Genomic DNA, 18779 nt, shown 5'->3' on the forward strand with positions numbered 1-18779 from the left:
CAAAGACGAATATGATTTAAATCAACGATTCTAAGTTTATTAGTTCATTCATTTATTCATTTTCTACCGCGTGGGGGTGCTGGAGCCTATCCCAGCTGTCTTCAGGCGAGAGGCGGGGTACACCCTGGACTGGTGGCCAGCCAATCACAGGGCACATATAGACAAACAACCATTCACACTCACATTCATACCTATGGACAATTTGGAGTGGCTAATTAACCTAGCATGTTTTTGGGGAGAACATGCTAACTCCACAATGAGAATCGAACCCACGTCTTCCCGATCTCCTAACTGTGTGGCCTAAATGCTAACCATTCGGCATGTTTGGGGCATGTTTGTGTATTTGTTTATACACCTTTTGAGTATTAAGTTGCAGTGTGATGAATCGAGTGCTGTTAGCAAAGTGTTTGTTCTCAGTAAGACATTCACACTCACATTCATACCTATGGACAATTTGGAGTGGCTAATTAACCTAGCATGTTTTTGGAATGTGGGAGGAAACCGGAGTACCCGGAAAAAACCCACGCATGCACGGGGAGAACATGCAAACTCCACACAGAGATGGCCGAGGGTGGAATTGAACCCTGGTCTCCTAGCTGTGAGATCTGCGCATTAACCACTCGACTGCCGTGCAGCCGATATATTGGTATATGTTTGTATATTTTTTAGTTATAACTTGGGAGTGATAAGTTGCTGTGTGATGAGTTTAGGGATCACACCCCCCATGGCATAATGTTTGTGCAGGGTCGTGGGGGAGAGGGGTGCTGGAGTCCTAACTGTGTGACCTACATGCTAACCATTCGGCATGTTTGCCGCATGTTTGTGTATTTGTGTATTTGTTTATACACCTTTTGAGTATTAAGTTGCAGTGTGATGAATCAAGTGCTGTTAGCAAAGTGTGGCCAATTAACCTAGCATGTTTTTGGAATGTGGGAGGAAACCGGAGTACCCGGAGAAAACCCACGCATGCACGGGGAGAACATGCAAACTCCACACAGAGATGGCCGAGGGTGGAATTGAACCCTGGTCTCCTAGCTGTGAGGTCTGTGCGCTGTCAGTTATCAGTGAAATCATCTCGATGATGAACGCTTACCTCCAGGATGAGATGGAAGTGAAAAGACTAAACAGGCATGACAGGTCATTTGGGCACATGAGATTAAGACGGAGAAGAAGGTTTAAGTGATGAGTGTTTCAAAGTGAGGTGGGGGCTGCTGTGAGGGTGTAGGTGGGGGCTGCTGTGGGGGTGGAGGGGGCCGCTGCTGCTGCTGCTGCTGCTGCTGGACTTGGCTGAGCTGCAGCAGCTCTTGTTTTTCTAGTTTCTGGCAGGCAGGGCAGATGTAAGACACCGTGTAGCTCTTTGGCTCCATCCAGCAAAGCCCATCTTCATGGGACTTGGAGTTTGGCTCAGGGCAAAGACAACAACCACAATGACTGAGCAGAGAATGTAAGGAGGAGAAGAATGGGGGGGAAGGAAAGATGGGGGGGTGAAGATGGAGAAAGAACACAAAAGATGAGAGAATGAAATGATGATGGAAAAAGCAAACAAAAGTCAAACAAAAAATGTGGACATTGACGTCATGGAGTCCAAATCTGCGCACAACATGAATTGCAAAGCACGCTGGGACGCCGGTTGCCAGCATGACTTGCGGCACCTTTTCGGAAAATAGTTGGTGAAATCCTTCCCCACTTCGCTACTTCAATATATCACGATTTTCTGGACTATAAGTCGCTCCGGAGTATAAGTTGCACAAGATCAAAAATGCATAATTAGGTAGAAAAAAACATACATAAGTAGCACAAGGCCAAAAATGCATAATTAGGTAGAAAAAACATACATAAGTCGCACTGGAGTATAAGTCGCACAAGGCCAAAAATGCATATCTAGGTTCAAAAAACATACATAAGTCACACTGGAATATAAGTCGCACAAGGCCAAAAATGCATAATTAGGTAGAAAAAAAACATACATAAGTCACACTGGAGTATATATTGCACAAGGCAAAAAAGGGATAATTAGGTAAAATAAACATACATAAGTCGCACTGGAGTATAAGTCACACAAGGCCAAAAATGCATAATTATGTTAAAAAAAATACATAAGTCGCACTAGAGTATAAGTAGCATAAGGCCAAAAATGCATAAGTAGGTAAAAAAAAACATACATAAGTCGCACTGGAGTATAAGTCGCACAAGGCCAAAAATGCATAATTAGGTGGAAAAAAAATCATACATAAGTCATATTGGAGTATAAGTCGCACAAGGCCAAAAATGCATAAATAAGTAGAAAAAAACATACGTACATAAGTCACACTGGAGTATATGTCGCACAAGGCCAAAAATGCATAATTAGGTAGAAAAAAACATACATAAGTCACAATGGAGTGTAAGTCGCACAAGGCCAAAAATGCATAATTAGGTAGAAAAAAACATACATAAGTCACACTGGAGTATAAGTAGCACAAGGCCAAAAATGCATAATTAGGTTGAAAAAAATATACATAAGTCACACTGGAGTATAAGTAGCACAAGGCCAAAAATGCATAAGTAGGTAAAAGAAAAAAACATACATAAGTCGCACTGGAGTATAAGTCGCACAAGGCCAAAAATGCATAATTAGGTTCAAAAAACATACATAAGTCACACTGAAGTATAAGTCGCACAAGGCCAAAAATGCATAATTAGGTTCAAAAAACATACATAAGTCACACTAGAGTATAAGTCGCACAAGGCCAAAAATGCATAATTAGGTAAAAAAAAAAACATACATAAGTCACACTGGAGTATAAGTAGCACAAGGCCAAAAATGCATAAGTAGGTAAAAGAAAAAAACATACATAAGTCGCACTGGAGTATAAGTCGCACAAGGCCAAAAATGCATAATTAGGTTCAAAAAACATACATAAGTCACACTGAAGTATAAGTCGCACAAGGCCAAAAATGCATAATTAGGTTCAAAAAACATACATAAGTCACACTAGAGTATAAGTCGCACAAGGCCAAAAATGCATAATTAGGTAAAAAAAAAAACATACATAAGTCACACTGGAGTATAAGTAGCACAAGGCCAAAAATGCATAAGTAGGTAAAAGAAAAAAACATACATAAGTCGCACTGGAGTATAAGTCGCACAAGGCCAAAAATGCATAATTAGGTTCAAAAAACATACATAAGTCACACTGAAGTATAAGTCGCACAAGGCCAAAAATGCATAATTAGGTTCAAAAAACATACATAAGTCACACTAGAGTATAAGTCGCACAAGGCCAAAAATGCATAATTAGGTAAAAAAAAAAACATACATAAGTCACACTGGAGTATAAGTCGCACAAATCCAAAATAAATAAAGCCAATAAATAAATGACCCAATCAAGGTGTTATTGTGTAGCTTGGCGTGTTGACTAGATTGTGACGTCCACATCAAAATGTGAAATGGAATGAAAGAGGACAGAACACGAACACACAGGCATAGGAATGTACGTTACCATGCTAAGTACGTCATTGAGATGATGAAGACCAGCAGGACAAAGACTCCTGCTGCTACGCCGTAAACCCACGTCTTCAGCTTGCCATCTGCAACACAAACAACATGAAAATGTAGACTCAATACTGTGAAGTTGGAGGAAGTGGAGGAAGTTTCAAAAACTTCAAAAAATTAATTTTTTTAGACACAATTCAGGAATTTTTATTAAATTACATTTTCTGGTTAAATTGACAAAGGGAAAAACTGTATTATAAAATGCAACTTCAGTGATAAAGAAAAAAAAAATACTTTCATAGGTGCAGTACAGTGTATTTTTGCGTCAACATATTTTTTACCACAAGAGGGCAGCAGAGATCCATGTTAGTTATGTTTTTTTGGCTCTTGAGCAATAACACTAAAATCTTGGTGTCCAAACCTTTTCCAGCAACATTTTCCACACAGTAAAAAATAAAAGGATGCAACTTTTATATTTTGTACACATGCAAATATGTAAAGAATTTATATTTCAAGAAAAAATGTCATATAGGTAAAAAAAAAACGATTATAGGAATAGGTATAACTTTGCTTTTTGTCCCATTTTAGCTGTTGTTTTTTCTCCCAAACATTTCAACTTTATTCTGAAATAATCTTTGAAAAATGTGTTTTCAGCAAAATAAAAATAAAAATAAAAATAAAAATAAAAATAAAAATAAAAATAAAAATAAAAATAAAAATAAAAATAAAAATAAAAATAAAAATAAAAATAAAAATAAAAATAAAAATAAAAATAAAAATAAAAATAATAAAATAAAATAAAAGCAAAAATAAATAAATAATAATAACAATAACAATAATAACAAAAGTAAAAGTAAAAGTAAACGTAAAAGCAAAAGCAAAAGCAAAAATAAATAAATAATAATAATAACAATAACAATAATAATAAAAGTAAAAGTAAATAAAAGTAAATAAAAGTAAGTAAAAGTAAATAAAAGTAAATAAAAGTAAATAATAATAATACCAAATATGGATATATTTAAGAAAAATATTAATCAGCATTTAGTTGCTATTTTGACTTAAAATAATTAGTATTATTTCGGTCCTTAAATGGAAATTAAATTTAGTTTAGTGGACCACTTTTCATCAATTCTCTGACGGCAACACCAGGTCCCATAGTTATTGCAATAAAATAAAAATAATAATAATAATAATAATAAAAACTGTTTCCTGAACAATATTTCAAAAAATTACTACATTAGTTTGGATCGTTTCTCGTACTACAACTTGAATATTTCAACTACTAATTGATGTTATTTTTCCTCCTAATATTACAATGTTATTCTCATAAATTTAAAAAAATAATCTTGTTAGATTCAATTTTTTTTCTTATTATTTTGACTCTTGAAATTTGTGCTGATTTAAAAAAATGTTTACAGTTTTTTTACTTTTGTGCCATGGGCCAATAAAAAACCTGCCATGCGCTACAAATGGTCCTGGGGCCGCACTTTGGACATCCCTGTATATACTCATCGTGCGTGCATACCTGGCCCAAAGGGCTGCAGAAACCAAGTACGTCCCACTCTACCCGGCGGGCTGACTGCCGGCTGGGTGGGGTTGAAGGCTCGGATGGTCTTGACATCTGCTTTGTTGTCTCCGGTGGTGGGGATCTCCAGCACTGGGATGACCGTGCACTGGTCTAGCACGCCGTCAGAGGTCATGACTTCTGTGTAGCCCTCCTCGCAGCCGCAGACGCCCGCCTGACACGAACAGGAAGTTCAATATACAACCGTAGACCGCCGCGTTCATTCACCTGGAAAGGAACATCACACTCACCTCTGTACAAAAGGAACGGGGCTTGGTGCAGGCCGGGTCACATGATCTATCGGCTAATGGTTGTGTCGTTGTCGGGCAACCGCCTGTCATTGGAAAGGTCAGAGGTTAGGATGCAACATCCAAAATAAACCAAGAAAAGATGGACACATTAATTTACCTGAAATGATAATGTGCCATGTGGAGTTTGTTGAGTTATTTCTTTCTATTTCTCTGAATAGACTAAATCAGGGGTCTCAAACATGCGGCCCGCGGGCCAAATGTGGCTCGCAGGATACTACTTTGAGGCCCCTGCCTTGATATGAAAGTTTAATGTTTGATATGGATGCTGTATGGTATCATGTACCCAGAAAAAATTATTAAGTTTGATTAATGTTCATGTTAAAGGTTAAATAACTGTAAATAGTTATCCTCCCTATCCGTGTGGAAGTGGTAAGTTTTTGGCTATTTAAGTTGAAAGGAAATAACTTGAAGGCTTACCGTTTAGGTCGCAAGCTCTCTAGTTTGCGAGTTAGCATGTGTCTCGAGACGCTGCAGTTGCGCAATATGTTGTAAATAAATAAAAAGTATAAATGTGACGATAGTCGTGTTTTGTCATGTCTACAGGGCTCTAATAATGCTTTGTTCATTTTAATCTGAAAAAAATAATTTGTCTACCCACCAACTATATGTGGTTTCTTAAGTTTTTATTATTTGCCGTTTTATTATTATTATTATTATATTTATTTATTTATTACTGATTGATTTTCTTTATTCTTGATTTGTTTATTTTTCATCTTATTTTGTGTAGAAAAATAAAAAGTAAGAATTTGAGAACAGTGGAATGTTTTCTTGTAGAAAATTGGAACCAAAATGAAGTTTTTTTTAATTTTTAATTTTTTAATAAATGCATTTTTTTTTTTTTTTTTTTTTTTTTTTTGGAAAACCTGATGCGGCCCAGTCTCACCCAGACCCGAGCTCCAGTGACCCCCAAGTAAATTGAGTGTGAGACCCCTGGACTAAATAAAAAAAAAATAATAATAATAAAAATAATGACTCCTACATAATCCACTAATTATCATTACTTAGGTTTGTTGTGATTTTTAATGCCGTTTTACGATTGTCCGCTATTAGATCAACAACTCACCCGTGACGTTCAAGCCGTCTGAGCGTTGGCACCATACTCGGCGTGATGAGCCTCTCCATGGTCCACTTTGCCACTGGTATTCTAAACACTGTCCCTCTGTGGGGGAAAAAAAACAATATTTAGGTGACTACAGTATACGGTAATCCCTCGTTTATCACTGAAAATTAGTGTGTTTTTTCTTATGATATGATGACTTTGGGGCTGCACGTCGGTTGAGTGGTTAGCACGCAGACCTCACGGCTAGGAGACCAGGGTTCAATTCCAAACTCGGTTATCTCTGTGTGGAGTTTGCATGTTCTCCCCGTGCATGCGTGGGTTTTCTTTTCCGGGTACTCGGGTTTCCTCCCACATTCCAAAAACATGCTAGGTTAATTAGCCACTCCAAATTGTCCATAGGTATGAATGTGAGTGTGAATGTCTTACTGAGAACAAACACTTAACAGCACTCGATTCATCACACTGCAACTTAATACTGAAAAGGTGTATAAATAATACTAATACTAATACTAATCCTAATACTAATACTAATACTAATACTAATACTAATACTAATACTAATACTAATACTAATACTAATACTAATACTAATACTAATCTAATACTAATACTAATTTATACTGATACTAAAACACTAATTTTGCAAGGGGGCAGCACAGCTAGGAGACCAGGGTTCAATTCCACCCTGGGCCATCTCTGTGTGGAGTTTGCATGTTCTCCCCGTGCATGCGTGGGTGTTCTTTTCCGGGTACTCCGGTTTCCTCCCACATTCCAAAAACATGCTAGGTTAATTAGCAACTCCAAATTGTCCATAGGTATGAATGTGAGTGTGAATGTCTTACTGAGAACAAACACTTTGCTAACAGCACTCGATTCAGCACACTGCAACTTAATACTCAAAAGGTGTATAAATAATACTAATACTAATACTAATTTATACTGATACTAAAATACTAAAATTAAAATACTAATTTCGCAAGGGGGCGGCACAGCTAGGAGACCAGGGTTCAATTCCACCCTGGGCCATCTCTGTGTGGAGTTTGCATGTTCTCCCCGTGCATGCGTGGGTTTTCTTTTCCGGGTACTCCGGTTTCCTCCCACATTCCAAAAACATGCTAGGTTAATTAGTCACTCCAAATTGTCCATAGGTATGAATGTGAGTGTGAATGGTTGTTTGTCTATATGTGCCCTGTGATTGGCTGGCCACCAGTCCAGGGGTGTACCCCCGACAGCTGGGATAGGCTCCAGCACCCCCCGCGACCCTCGTGAGGAAAAGCGGTAGAAAATGAATGAATGAATGAATGATAACTTTGATCTGCACTTGTTTTGGTCTGCTGCCCATGCAGACTCCTGCCTTGCTCCCCTGGTTTGCACACTTGTTGCCCATCAGCCATTCGGCCTTCATATCCAACTCCACTTCCATTGTTCCCCTTTTTCCTCCTTTTGTTTATTATTAAATACTTTTTTTTTACGACATTTGCCTTGGTCTCTGCTCTGGGGTCCTCAACACCTGGCACGAGTGCCATCCAGTGTAACATTTATCGCCAAATATTTTGTCTTTATGCTCATCAAATCAATGGTATTTTTTTCCATTGTTGGTGTAGCTTTTTTTTTTAGTTTTTTTTTTTGGTTTGTTTTGTTTTTTTACAGGCAACCAGTCCGGGGTGTACCCCGCCTCTTGCCCTGTGATAATACAAAATGGACCTGGGTACCTGGGCTGCACATTTTGGACACCCCTTATATGGACTCACGCATGTTAGCATTGAGTCAATTCCTTCTATAGAGTACTTCCTACATCAGTGTAATATTACTGACACCTAGTGACCAATGTTGAATAGTACATAGCAAAAATTAGCCTAAAATTAGCCTAAATAGGTATTTTTATAAATATAGAAATGAGAATCTAAAAAGTCTGACCTGTACACGGCCGGGCATCTAACTCCTGCTCGGGACACTGAAGCAGATTCTCAGGGTCTTGAGCCACAACGGCCCGAGAGCGGACTTGAACCGATCCAAAGCCCAGATCGTCCCCACCAATGCAGCTTAACTGACACGGACTCCAACCGGTCCAGTCTGTCAGGTAGCATTCGCCTATAAATTTGAACGAATAATTTTAATATTAGTTGCTATATAGCATATTAGCTTATATTTCACACAGAATATGAACTTACCCGGACAAGGTACAGTACAGGACTCCTGCAGTATGATCTGTGGATCTCCATCCACGACAGGTTCCAGGTCTCCACACAGCTCATCGTCTACGAGACTTCCCTGCAGATCCGATCCATCCGTCACGAAGCATGACACGTTCCTAAAACGTAATCCGTCACCACACCTCGCCCCCTGTGGTAAAATAAGTTACTATTAATATTATTTTATTTGTAGAACTGAATCCTTCATAACGAAACTGCAATACCGAAAAAACGACTTTTTGGTTCCTCGTCTCGAATAACGCGTCTTTGTGTGAGTACTGACTGACCTCGGACTTGCATTCAGACCAGGGACTGTATCTCCACGTATAGCAGGGCTTCACCAGACATGGCTTCCACTGGTCCATCTGTGACGGGCACGGCCTCCCGTCGCCTTGGGGCACCTGGATCACCGTCCGCCTTCTCCACAGCTTACCTAAAAACAGGAGAAAGGAATGGGAACGCCAATGAAAGTCCGAAAAACAGCAGGTACCTTAACGCCTGTCGAGGTTACTTAGAATAAAATGTAGCTAGAATAAATATAACGTTAGTTATCACCCTTATATGCAATTTGCTTAGACCAGGGGTCGGCAACCTTTACTATGAAAAGAGCCATTTCACCCACTTGCCCACTAAAGAAAAATAGCCTGGAGCCGCAAAACGTTGTATGTTTAAAACAACATTGGAGGGGAAAAAAAAGACGAGTTGGAGTACTCTTGCTAGTACTGGAGATAAACTTTTGTTTTTAAATGAGCTCTAATTTATTTTTTAGAATCGTCAAATAACTCATTAATAATAATTAATAACTCAAATAACTCAAAGTATTACTCATTTCCCTTCATGTTAACCTGTCAGAGAGAACTGGATAGCATCCTGTCTGCTCATTCAGTCACCAGTCAGAACTCAGTCAGGATGCATTCATGGTCTCACACAAAGTTGGATTTTTGTAAACTCATAACAAAGACGTGCATTTTCACCACACGGGTGCTAAAAAATATTCAAGCATTGCAAAGGGAGCCGCAACAAAGAGGCTGGAGAGCCACATGCGGCTCTGGAGCCGCGGGTTGCTGACCCCTGGCTTAGACAATACAAAGTGTTCGAATGTCACCCCCAGCGACCCCCCAGGGTCCTGGAAGGTGCCTGGATGCACCAACAGCGACCCCTAAAGATGTTCAAGTTAATCCTGCAAGAATGTGTCAAGATAAGAACTCATAAAATAATAAAAGTAATTACTCTCACGGCGGCACGGTGGTCTAGGGGTTAGCGCGCAGACCTCACAGCTAGGAGACCAGGGTTCAATCCCACCCTCTGGCATCTCTGTGTGGAGTTTGCATGTTCTCCCCGTGCATGCGTGGGTTTTCTCCGGGTACTCCGGTTTCCTCCCACATTCCAAAAACATGCTAGGTTAATTAGCCACTCCAAATTGTCCATAGGTATGAATGTGAGTGTGAATGGTTGTTTGTCTATATGTGCCCTGTGATTGGCTGGCGACCAGTCCAGGGTGTACCCCGCTTTACGCCCAAAGACAGCTGGGATAGGCTCCAGCACCCCCCGCGACCCTCGTGAGGAAAAGCGGTAGAAAATGAATGAATGAATGAATGAATTACTCTCACATATACACACACACATAGACAAACAAATACAGCTCGTGCAACTGCCTTCTCGCCCCCCCCCCCCCCCCTTTGGGGTTGCACGTTGCATGTCGTTGGGACCCCCAAAAGAGAATAAAAAGTAACTTTGCAAGTAACTTTGAATGTTATTGTCTGACTCTTCTGTATTTCTGTATTTAAGTGTTTTTACGTTTTTTAAGTGTCACTTAGTGTCACAGGAGTTTGAACCTGACAGGTTAGAATCCAGGAATATAAAAGATGGAATTGTTTTACGGGAATTAGCTTCAATGGTACGGAACCTGGTTTGGAAATGGGAGGGACCCGGATTAACGATTCTTTGATGGATAATTCGTGGTGACATACACTTTCGGTGTAACTTAAGACACATCGTCAGTGTTGTATCCTGGGTTCACCGGGTGTTTCGGGTCTAACAACAGACACCCTCGCCCATGTGTCCCAGTCGGGTTGATCAGTCCCGGGCTTGTGTCGTCATCGGGTCCTCCGTCCTCTGCTTCGACATTCGTCTGCCAGTTCCTCATACTTGGCCCTCTTCCTCTCAAAGGCCTCCTCCATTCGGTCTTCCCAGGGAACAGTCAACTCCAGCAGGACCACTTGCCTAGTTGTTTCTGACACCAGGACCAGGTCTGGCCTGAGAGAGGTCACTAGGATGTTCTCCGGGAATTTGAACTGTCTCCCTCGGTCGACTTTCAGCTTGACTCCGACACTGTTTTGGCTTCTCCCCAGACCTAACAAAGGAGATGGACTGCCTTGTCGGTTGTTGGTGGAGATTCCTGTGCTGATGACCTCTTGAGCACTTGGTCCTGACGACTTATCGTCATCAAGAACTTATAGTTTCCAATATCCGATATCTTGCATCGTTCAAAAGCCACACATCCATTTTCTGCCACAAAGCCAGCAGTCCCAATCGAGAAGTCCAGACTTCCCGGTCTTCGGCCACCTTCCCGGTCTTTGGAATTCAGCTATGGGACATGATCCCTCCACCGTGTCCTAGGTCTGCCCTAACCAGGAAAGCGTCCAGAACATACTGAGTGTACAAACATGTACACAGAGTTTGGTGGTTTTTAGCTGTTAGCATGCTTCTTCATAGACACCAGAATCCTTCTGTTTCCAGGTATGTTTATTTGGGATATCAAAATCATTCTTATTCCTGACTCCGTAGCAGATAGTAGATCCTCCAGGCTAGCATGTCCAAGCAGCCGACACCAAGTGAAATAAAAAAAAAAAGGGAAAGAAACGTGATCTATTCTTCTATTCCAAACCAAGAAAAATAATAATAATAATAACTAATAAGTTTAGAACGATTGCTAAAGCCTTCAATGGATTGAATCTTCTCATGGATTTAAAGAGTGTAAAGTATTCCCAGAGCGCCAAAGTACACACTTTTACCGGATCATTGATCAATGAGCCATGCTATTAAATTACATGTGAAGATATTATTATGGTTATGGACTGGAAAAGGCAACCATTCGTCACATCATGAAGCACTTCTACTTATGGCGTCTATGAAAGGAACAGCGATGGGCAAGAAATTATTTTAAAAAAGTCAAATATTCATAATCATGTGTCTACATCAGGGTTCTCAAACACGCGGCCCGCGGGCCAAATGTGGCCCGCAGGACACTAGTTTGAGGCCCCCGCCTTGATATGAAAGTTTAATGTTTGATATGGATGCTGTATGGTATCATGTACCCAGAAAAAAAATTACGTTTAATTAATGTTCATGTTAAAGGTTAAATAACTGTTAATAGTTATCCTCCCTATCCGTGTGGAAGTGGTAAGTTTTTGGCTATTTAAGTTTAAAGGAAATAACTTGAAGGCTACCGTTTAGGTCGCTAGCTCTCTAGTTTGCGAGTTAGCATGTGTCTCAAGACCCTGCAGTTGCGCAATATGTTGTACATAAAAAGAGTATAAATGTGACTATAGTCGTGTTTTGTCATGTCTACAGGGCTCTAATAATGCTTTGTTCATTTTTATCTGAAAAAAATCATTGGTGTACCCACCAATTATATGTGGTTTCTGAGGACATGAATGCTGGAGCCTATCCCAGCTGTCTTCGGGGGAGAGGCAGGCAGCTAAAGACCCACGCCTTGTCTCCAAAAAAAGTCCTCCACATGCTTATCACCTTATTCAAATACTAGACAGACACGAGTTTACAGGTGACTATAGGGGTGCTATTTCATGTCTAGAGAGCTCTAATAATATATTATTTCTCATGTTTTCTTTTTATATCTACTATGTGAGGTAATACAAGTTTAAAGGTGACTATAGGGGTGCTATTTCATGTCTAGAGGGCTTTAATAATATACTAATTCTCATGTTCTATTATGTTTACTATGCGAGGTAATACGAGTTTAAAGGTGACGAAAGGGGTGCTTTCAACTCGCATGTCGACAGACATGCCTAGGCATGTGAGTCTGCCCTTCTTTGACTCCCATAACAAAATATGTGGATATGTGAATGAGGTAACATTATGAAAGCCCAATTGAATGAATACCTTGAAGGTATATTATATTCATTCATTCATTCATTTTCTACTTGCCAGCCGGGCAAAATTCCAGACCCTCTTGGCAACTTAAATGGTCAAAAACGAGTAAAACACCTGGCAACTTTTTCTGTTTTTTTTTTTTTTAAACTTTTGGCAACACTTAGGACTGGAAGCATGTAACATTCTTTTTTTTTAAGTTTTTTATTTTTATTTTTTTGACTAACATTGATTTTTTTAGTCACATTTTAGTCAACACCTGGCAACTTTTTCTGTTTTTTTGGGGTTTTTTTTTTTACTTTTGGCAACACATCGGAATGGAAGCATGTAACATTGTTTTTTCTAAAGTTTTTTTTATTTTTATTTTTTTGACTAACATTGATTTTTTTTAGTCACATTTTAGTCAACACCTGGCATCTATTTCTGTTTTTTTTTGTTTTTTGTTGTTGTTTTTTTTTTACTTTTGGCAACACATCGGAATGGAAGCATGTAATATTCTTTTTTCTAAAGTTTTTTTTATTTTAATTTTTTTGACTAACATTGATTTTTTTTAGTCACATTTTAGTCAACACCTGGCAACTATTTCTGTTTTTTTTTGTTTTTTGTTGTTTTTTTTTTTTTTTTACTTTTGGCAACACATAGGAATGGAAGCATGTAACATTCTTTTTTCTAAAGTTTTTTTTATTTTTATTTTTTTGACTACGTTGATTTTTTTTAGTCACATTTTAGTCAACACCTGGCAACTATTTCTGTTTTTTTTTGTTTTTTTTGTTTTTTTTTTTTTTACTTTTGGCAACACATCGGAATGGAAGCATGTAACATTCTTTTTTCTAAAGTTTTTTTATTTTTATTTTTTTGACTACATTGATTTTTTAGTCACATTTTAGTCAACACCTGGCAACTATTTTTATTTTTTTGACTATTTAAAAAAAAAAAATTATGCTTTAGTTTTATTTATTCATTCATTCATCAGGGGTCGCGTGGGGGGGGGTGCTGGAGCCTATCCCAGCTGTCTTCGGGCGAGAGGCGGGGTACACCCTGGACTGGTCGCCAGCCAATCACAGGGCAAACACCTCACAGATATGGCCGTGGGTGGAAATTGAACTCGAGTCTCCTAGCTGTGAGGTCTGCGCGCTAACCACTCGACCACCGTGCAGCCGGTCAACAGATACAGAAAGTTCTAATATTCATATTTTGGTCCAAAGTCTTTTCAGAGTGATGTCTGTAATTTTTTTATTGTAATTGGAAAAATAGTGTTAGTGAATACCTCGGAGTCCGCACTTGTGCGTACAATCGGACCACAGGGACCACTCGGACAACTGGCAGTTGACGGGACAATCCACCACGCAAGAAGCGTTCATCTGCCATTTTCTCTCCAGGCCCAGCTGAACGACAAAACTTCGTATTAACTCTTACTTTATTACCAGAGACCGAAAACTTCCAACTAACCTCTTTACAAAACGCCAAGTCGACAGACTTCCCGTCACTGCGCACACAGTCCAGCATGCGGGTCTTGATCCCGTTTCCGCAGACTGCTCGATCACTCAGCTGACAGGTACTCCAATCTGTACACATTTTAATAAAAACAATGTATACTGGAATTTTATGCTAACCAGTCATAGTGTAAATATCAATCATTAAAAAATGAATATGTATGGACGGAGCTCTTTGAGTCTCACCGGTGATGTTGTAGGAATAGTGGAAGCAATTGCTATTGAGTTTGCAGGATTCAGTTTCTGTCCTTGGAGGACATTCCTTGTCTTCTCCGGGTTGACGGAGTAGATAAGCTTTCCTCTCGCGGGTACTGGTCCCATTACAAGGCTGCGGAGTCCAGGAGAACAACAATTAGGAACAGTTTGTATATCAGCTAAAAATCAGTGGAAAATATCGGACAGCATTTTTTCCATCTTAACATATTTCTAAAATCACAAATACTTAAAATTGCTGATATAGTTAATTTTCTAACAGCTAAAAAAAATTAAAATTAAAATTAAAATTAAAATTAAAATTAAAATTAAAATTAAAATTAAAATTAAAATTAAAATTAAAATTAAAATTAAAATTAAAATTAAAATTAAAATTAAAATTAAAATTTAAATCAAAATCAAAATCAAAATCAAAATCAAAATTAAAATTAAAATTAAAATTAAAATTAAAATTAAAATTAGCTAAGGTTTGCTAAATACAAGGATGAAGAGTCTTGAACCAGTCGTGATGTGCTATATATATCACTATATTGACACTTACTATGGTACCCATTATGGCATTGGATGATCATATCACCTCGTACTTCGGTACGTGACAAAAATTAAAATAAAAATAAAAAAAACATAAAAAAACAACACAAAATTTATTTTAAATTATTATTAATTTTAATAATGAATCATTATTTTAAATTATTAAACCATATTAGGATTAATATAAAAACATATTTATTTTAAATTATTATTAAATTATTATTATTATTATTAATATTATTATTGTTAATTATTAAATTATATTAGGATTAAAATTAAAATAAAAAAACAAACAAACAAAAATGTAATGTTGTAATTTTCTTACTTGTAATGTAAGAAAATTGCAAACAACTGCAAACAATAAAAATTCGTACCAGTGGACATGGACTCCAGGTTCCCCAATCTGACAAGACACAGTCCTCCGGACAGGGTAAACGGCTGTTCCGAGCACCCAGAGGCATCTCCTCAGGGTCACACAGGTAGTCCTCCACCTGCTCCGACGGCCCGTCGATGGTGTTCAGCATACACCTGTTACACATAAAGTTTGATTATTTATGTTGTTTGTCTATATGTGCCCTGTGATTGGCTGGCCACCAGTCCAGGGTGTACCCCGCCTCTCGCCCGGAGACAGCTGGGATAGGCTTCAGCACCCCCCGCGACCCTCGTGAGGAAAAGCGGTAGAAAATGAATGAATGAATGATAACTTTGATCTGCACTTGTTTTGGTCTGCTGCCCATGCGGACTCCTGCCTTGCTCCCCTGGTTTGCACACTTGTGAGGAAAAAGCGGTAGAAAATGAATGAATGAAAATAATGAATAATAATAATAATAATCACCTTCAAATGGTACCGATACAAAACAGATTGTAAGTCATCTTACCGGACTTTTCTGGTCTGAACTCCCTCGCCACAGTTGTTCCTCAAGTCCATGTTGCTAACTTTCCATACGCTCCATGGTTCCGCCACCCAGACGTACTGACCACAGTCACTGAGGCAAGGCACTACTTCATACACCTGAAGTAAACATCATAAATACCTGCTTGATCTTGTTCGGAAAAGATGTACATATGCAGAAAAAAGGTAACAGGAAATTAAAAACAACTTACTTGAGCCTGAAGTTGGAATGCATTCACCAAGGAAGAGAGAAGAATAGCATGAGTTAAATTTTAATTATTGTACAGTACAATTAAAAATGATATGTTGTACACCCGGGGGGGTCTGGGTGGTCTTGTCGTTTTTGTGTTGACACCCTGGTTACACCCAAAAACGTAATAACTTCCCACAAACGTAATACAAATCTGCAGCTTTGAATGTAATAACCTCGCAAATGTAATAAATTTCCCACAAATGTAATAAAATTTGCCTACTGCAAAAGTAATACTGAATGTCCTGCAAATTACATGTATTATTATTATTATTAATAATAATAAAAAATAATATTATAATAATATAAAAAATATTATTATTATTTATTACATTGCAAATGTAATAACTATTACATTTGCGGGAAATTATTACATTTTGTTTGTGGGCTTACGTGTGCGTTTTAGTTACAGTATATAATTGTATGTGTGATTTTGTGTATAATAATAATTTTTATAATTTTATTAAAATAATAATTTTATTAAAATAATTGCAATTATCACAATTATGTAATCTTTTTTTTTAATTTAAAATAAATTATAATTTTCTAATTAAAGATTCCTTTAATGTATTCAAATGATACTCTTTGAATAATATTTTTTTCCACAAAAAAAAAAGAAAAAAAGAATTATTTTGTTAAAATCTTCCAAATGACATCTACACCTTCTCCCTCATTAAAAGAAGAAAGAACAAACAACAATAATCACAAAGATCATTATTTTGTCTCATATTACATTTGTGAGTTATTATTAAGTTATTACCTTTACAGTTTTTCACTTTCCCACATATGTAATAATTTCCTGCAAATTCAGTATTTCGTTTTTCAGTATTCAGTTCAGTATTTAGTAGTTTGCAGTAGGCAAATTTTATTACGTTTGTGGGAAATTGATTACATTTGCGGGATTATTACATTCAAAGCTGCATATTTGTATTACGTTTGTGGGCGGTTATTATGTTTTCGGGTGTAACACACCCCTGTTTGTTTCACTATGTGACATTTCTTGCCCAATTCAAACCCCATTTGTACACACATTCGATGTCCTTGCTTTGACCCCCCCCCCCCCACCTCCAGACCCACCCACCTGATTGACATGGTCGAGTTTAGGGCACGGCCTTCCGCTGTTGTATGGCTTTTCTCTGAGCCACTTGGAGCGCACTTTGACCCCACTGCCACACGACTTGCTACATCGAGACCAGTTGGACCACTCGCTAAGTTTACAATCGGACGGGCAGGGAATGATGCAAGCCTCTTCGATGTAACCTGAAAAAAAAACAACGTCAACACATCAGCAGTTTAAAAAGCCATAGCATTTCAGTATGTGGAATCAAACTATGGAATGGATTGAGTAAGGACCTCAGACAATGCACAACGATGAGCCAATTCAAGAAACAATACAAGCAGTTGATGTTAAATTAAAATTAAAATTAAAATTAAAATTAAAATTAAAATTAAAATTAAAATTAAAATTAAAATTAAAATTAAAATTAAAATTAAAATTAAAATTAAAATTAAAATTAAAATTAAAATTAAAATTAAAATTAAAAAACTTTAATTATATTAGGAAAGCAGGAAGTGAACAAATGTAACAGTTACTGATTGTAAATTAAAATTAAAATTAAATATATTAGGATAAAAATAACATTTTAAATAAAAAAAAACTTAAATTATATTAGGAAAGCAGGAAGTGAACAAATGTAACAGTTACTGATTGTAAAATTAAAGTTAAAGTTAAAGTTAAAGTTAAAATTAAAATTAAAATTAAAATTAAAATTAAAATTAAAATTAAAATTAAAATTAAAATTAAAATTAAAATTAAAATTAAAAAAACTTTAATTATATTAGGAAAGCAGGAAGTGAACAAATGTAACAGTTACTGATTGTAAAATTAAAGTTAAAGTTAAAATTAAAATTAAAATTAAAATTAAAATTAAAATTAAAATTAAAATTAAAATTAAAATTAAAATTAAAATTAAAATTAAAATTAAAATTAAAATTAAAATTAAAATTAAAATATATTAGGATAAAAATAAAATAAAAAAACAACTGTAACTGTAACAGTAAATGTAACAGTTACTGATATTAAAATTAAAATTAAAATTAATTAGGATAAAAATACAATTTTAAATAAAAAAAAACTTAAATTATATTAGGAAAGCAGGAAGTGAACAAATGTAACAGTTACTGATTGTAAAAGTACCAGATGGAGGGGTAGGATTTAATAAGCTTTGCTTCTTCCTACTCCTTTTGGACATGTGGAACTGGGAACTGATTATGGGATGCATTCAATTGTAATCTGATGCATGTTCAAATTTAATAAAACAATTACCATTACCATTACAAACATATCAGTTTCTGCTAAGTTTAGCAAAAAGAGCAGCCAATCAGAGTCTCTCATCCAATCTCAGCAACAACGACAGGCTGCTAAAACCCCAGAGACAGCAGGATCACCTCTTAGTCCTTATTCCAGTTCCAGCCATTTGGCATCAAAGTGTGCCGAGAGGAGGGATGATGCTTCCTCATGGAGCACAAACACGAGGCTTTGGTGTCTTCCGTCGTTTTCCCAACACGACGGCAGCTCTGTGATTCTTAATTCCCTCTACTCCTTTTGTTGGCAAAAACCAGCCTGTGTTTATACACATCCAAGTGGCTTGACAGATTTGGGTTTTGGCTGACACAACCCTGAGCCCC

At 37.3% G+C, this 18779-nt stretch overlaps 1 protein-coding gene across 1 annotated transcript in view; it reads right to left on the reverse strand.

Annotated features, from left to right (window-relative positions):
- Nucleotides 1-18779, reverse strand: part of LOC131101532 (thrombospondin type-1 domain-containing protein 7A-like) — an 83404-nt gene that overhangs the window by 3113 nt on the left and 61512 nt on the right. The window contains exons 14-27 of the mRNA XM_058046785.1: nt 17173-17351; nt 16054-16059; nt 15828-15961; nt 15324-15477; nt 14392-14533; nt 14162-14277; nt 13980-14097; nt 8890-9035; nt 8582-8753; nt 8328-8501; nt 6414-6509; nt 5291-5373; nt 5001-5214; nt 3483-3570 (exon numbers count right to left, since the gene is read on the reverse strand). Coding sequence (XP_057902768.1) covers nt 3483-3570; nt 5001-5214; nt 5291-5373; nt 6414-6509; nt 8328-8501; nt 8582-8753; nt 8890-9035; nt 13980-14097; nt 14162-14277; nt 14392-14533; nt 15324-15477; nt 15828-15961; nt 16054-16059; nt 17173-17351 — 1822 coding nt within the window. The remainder of the gene's footprint in view (nt 1-3482; nt 3571-5000; nt 5215-5290; nt 5374-6413; nt 6510-8327; nt 8502-8581; nt 8754-8889; nt 9036-13979; nt 14098-14161; nt 14278-14391; nt 14534-15323; nt 15478-15827; nt 15962-16053; nt 16060-17172; nt 17352-18779) is intronic.

The sequence above is a fragment of the Doryrhamphus excisus genome, chromosome 14, assembly GCF_030265055.1.
Source record: "Doryrhamphus excisus isolate RoL2022-K1 chromosome 14, RoL_Dexc_1.0, whole genome shotgun sequence".
NCBI classification, from domain to species: domain Eukaryota; kingdom Metazoa; phylum Chordata; class Actinopteri; order Syngnathiformes; family Syngnathidae; genus Doryrhamphus; species Doryrhamphus excisus.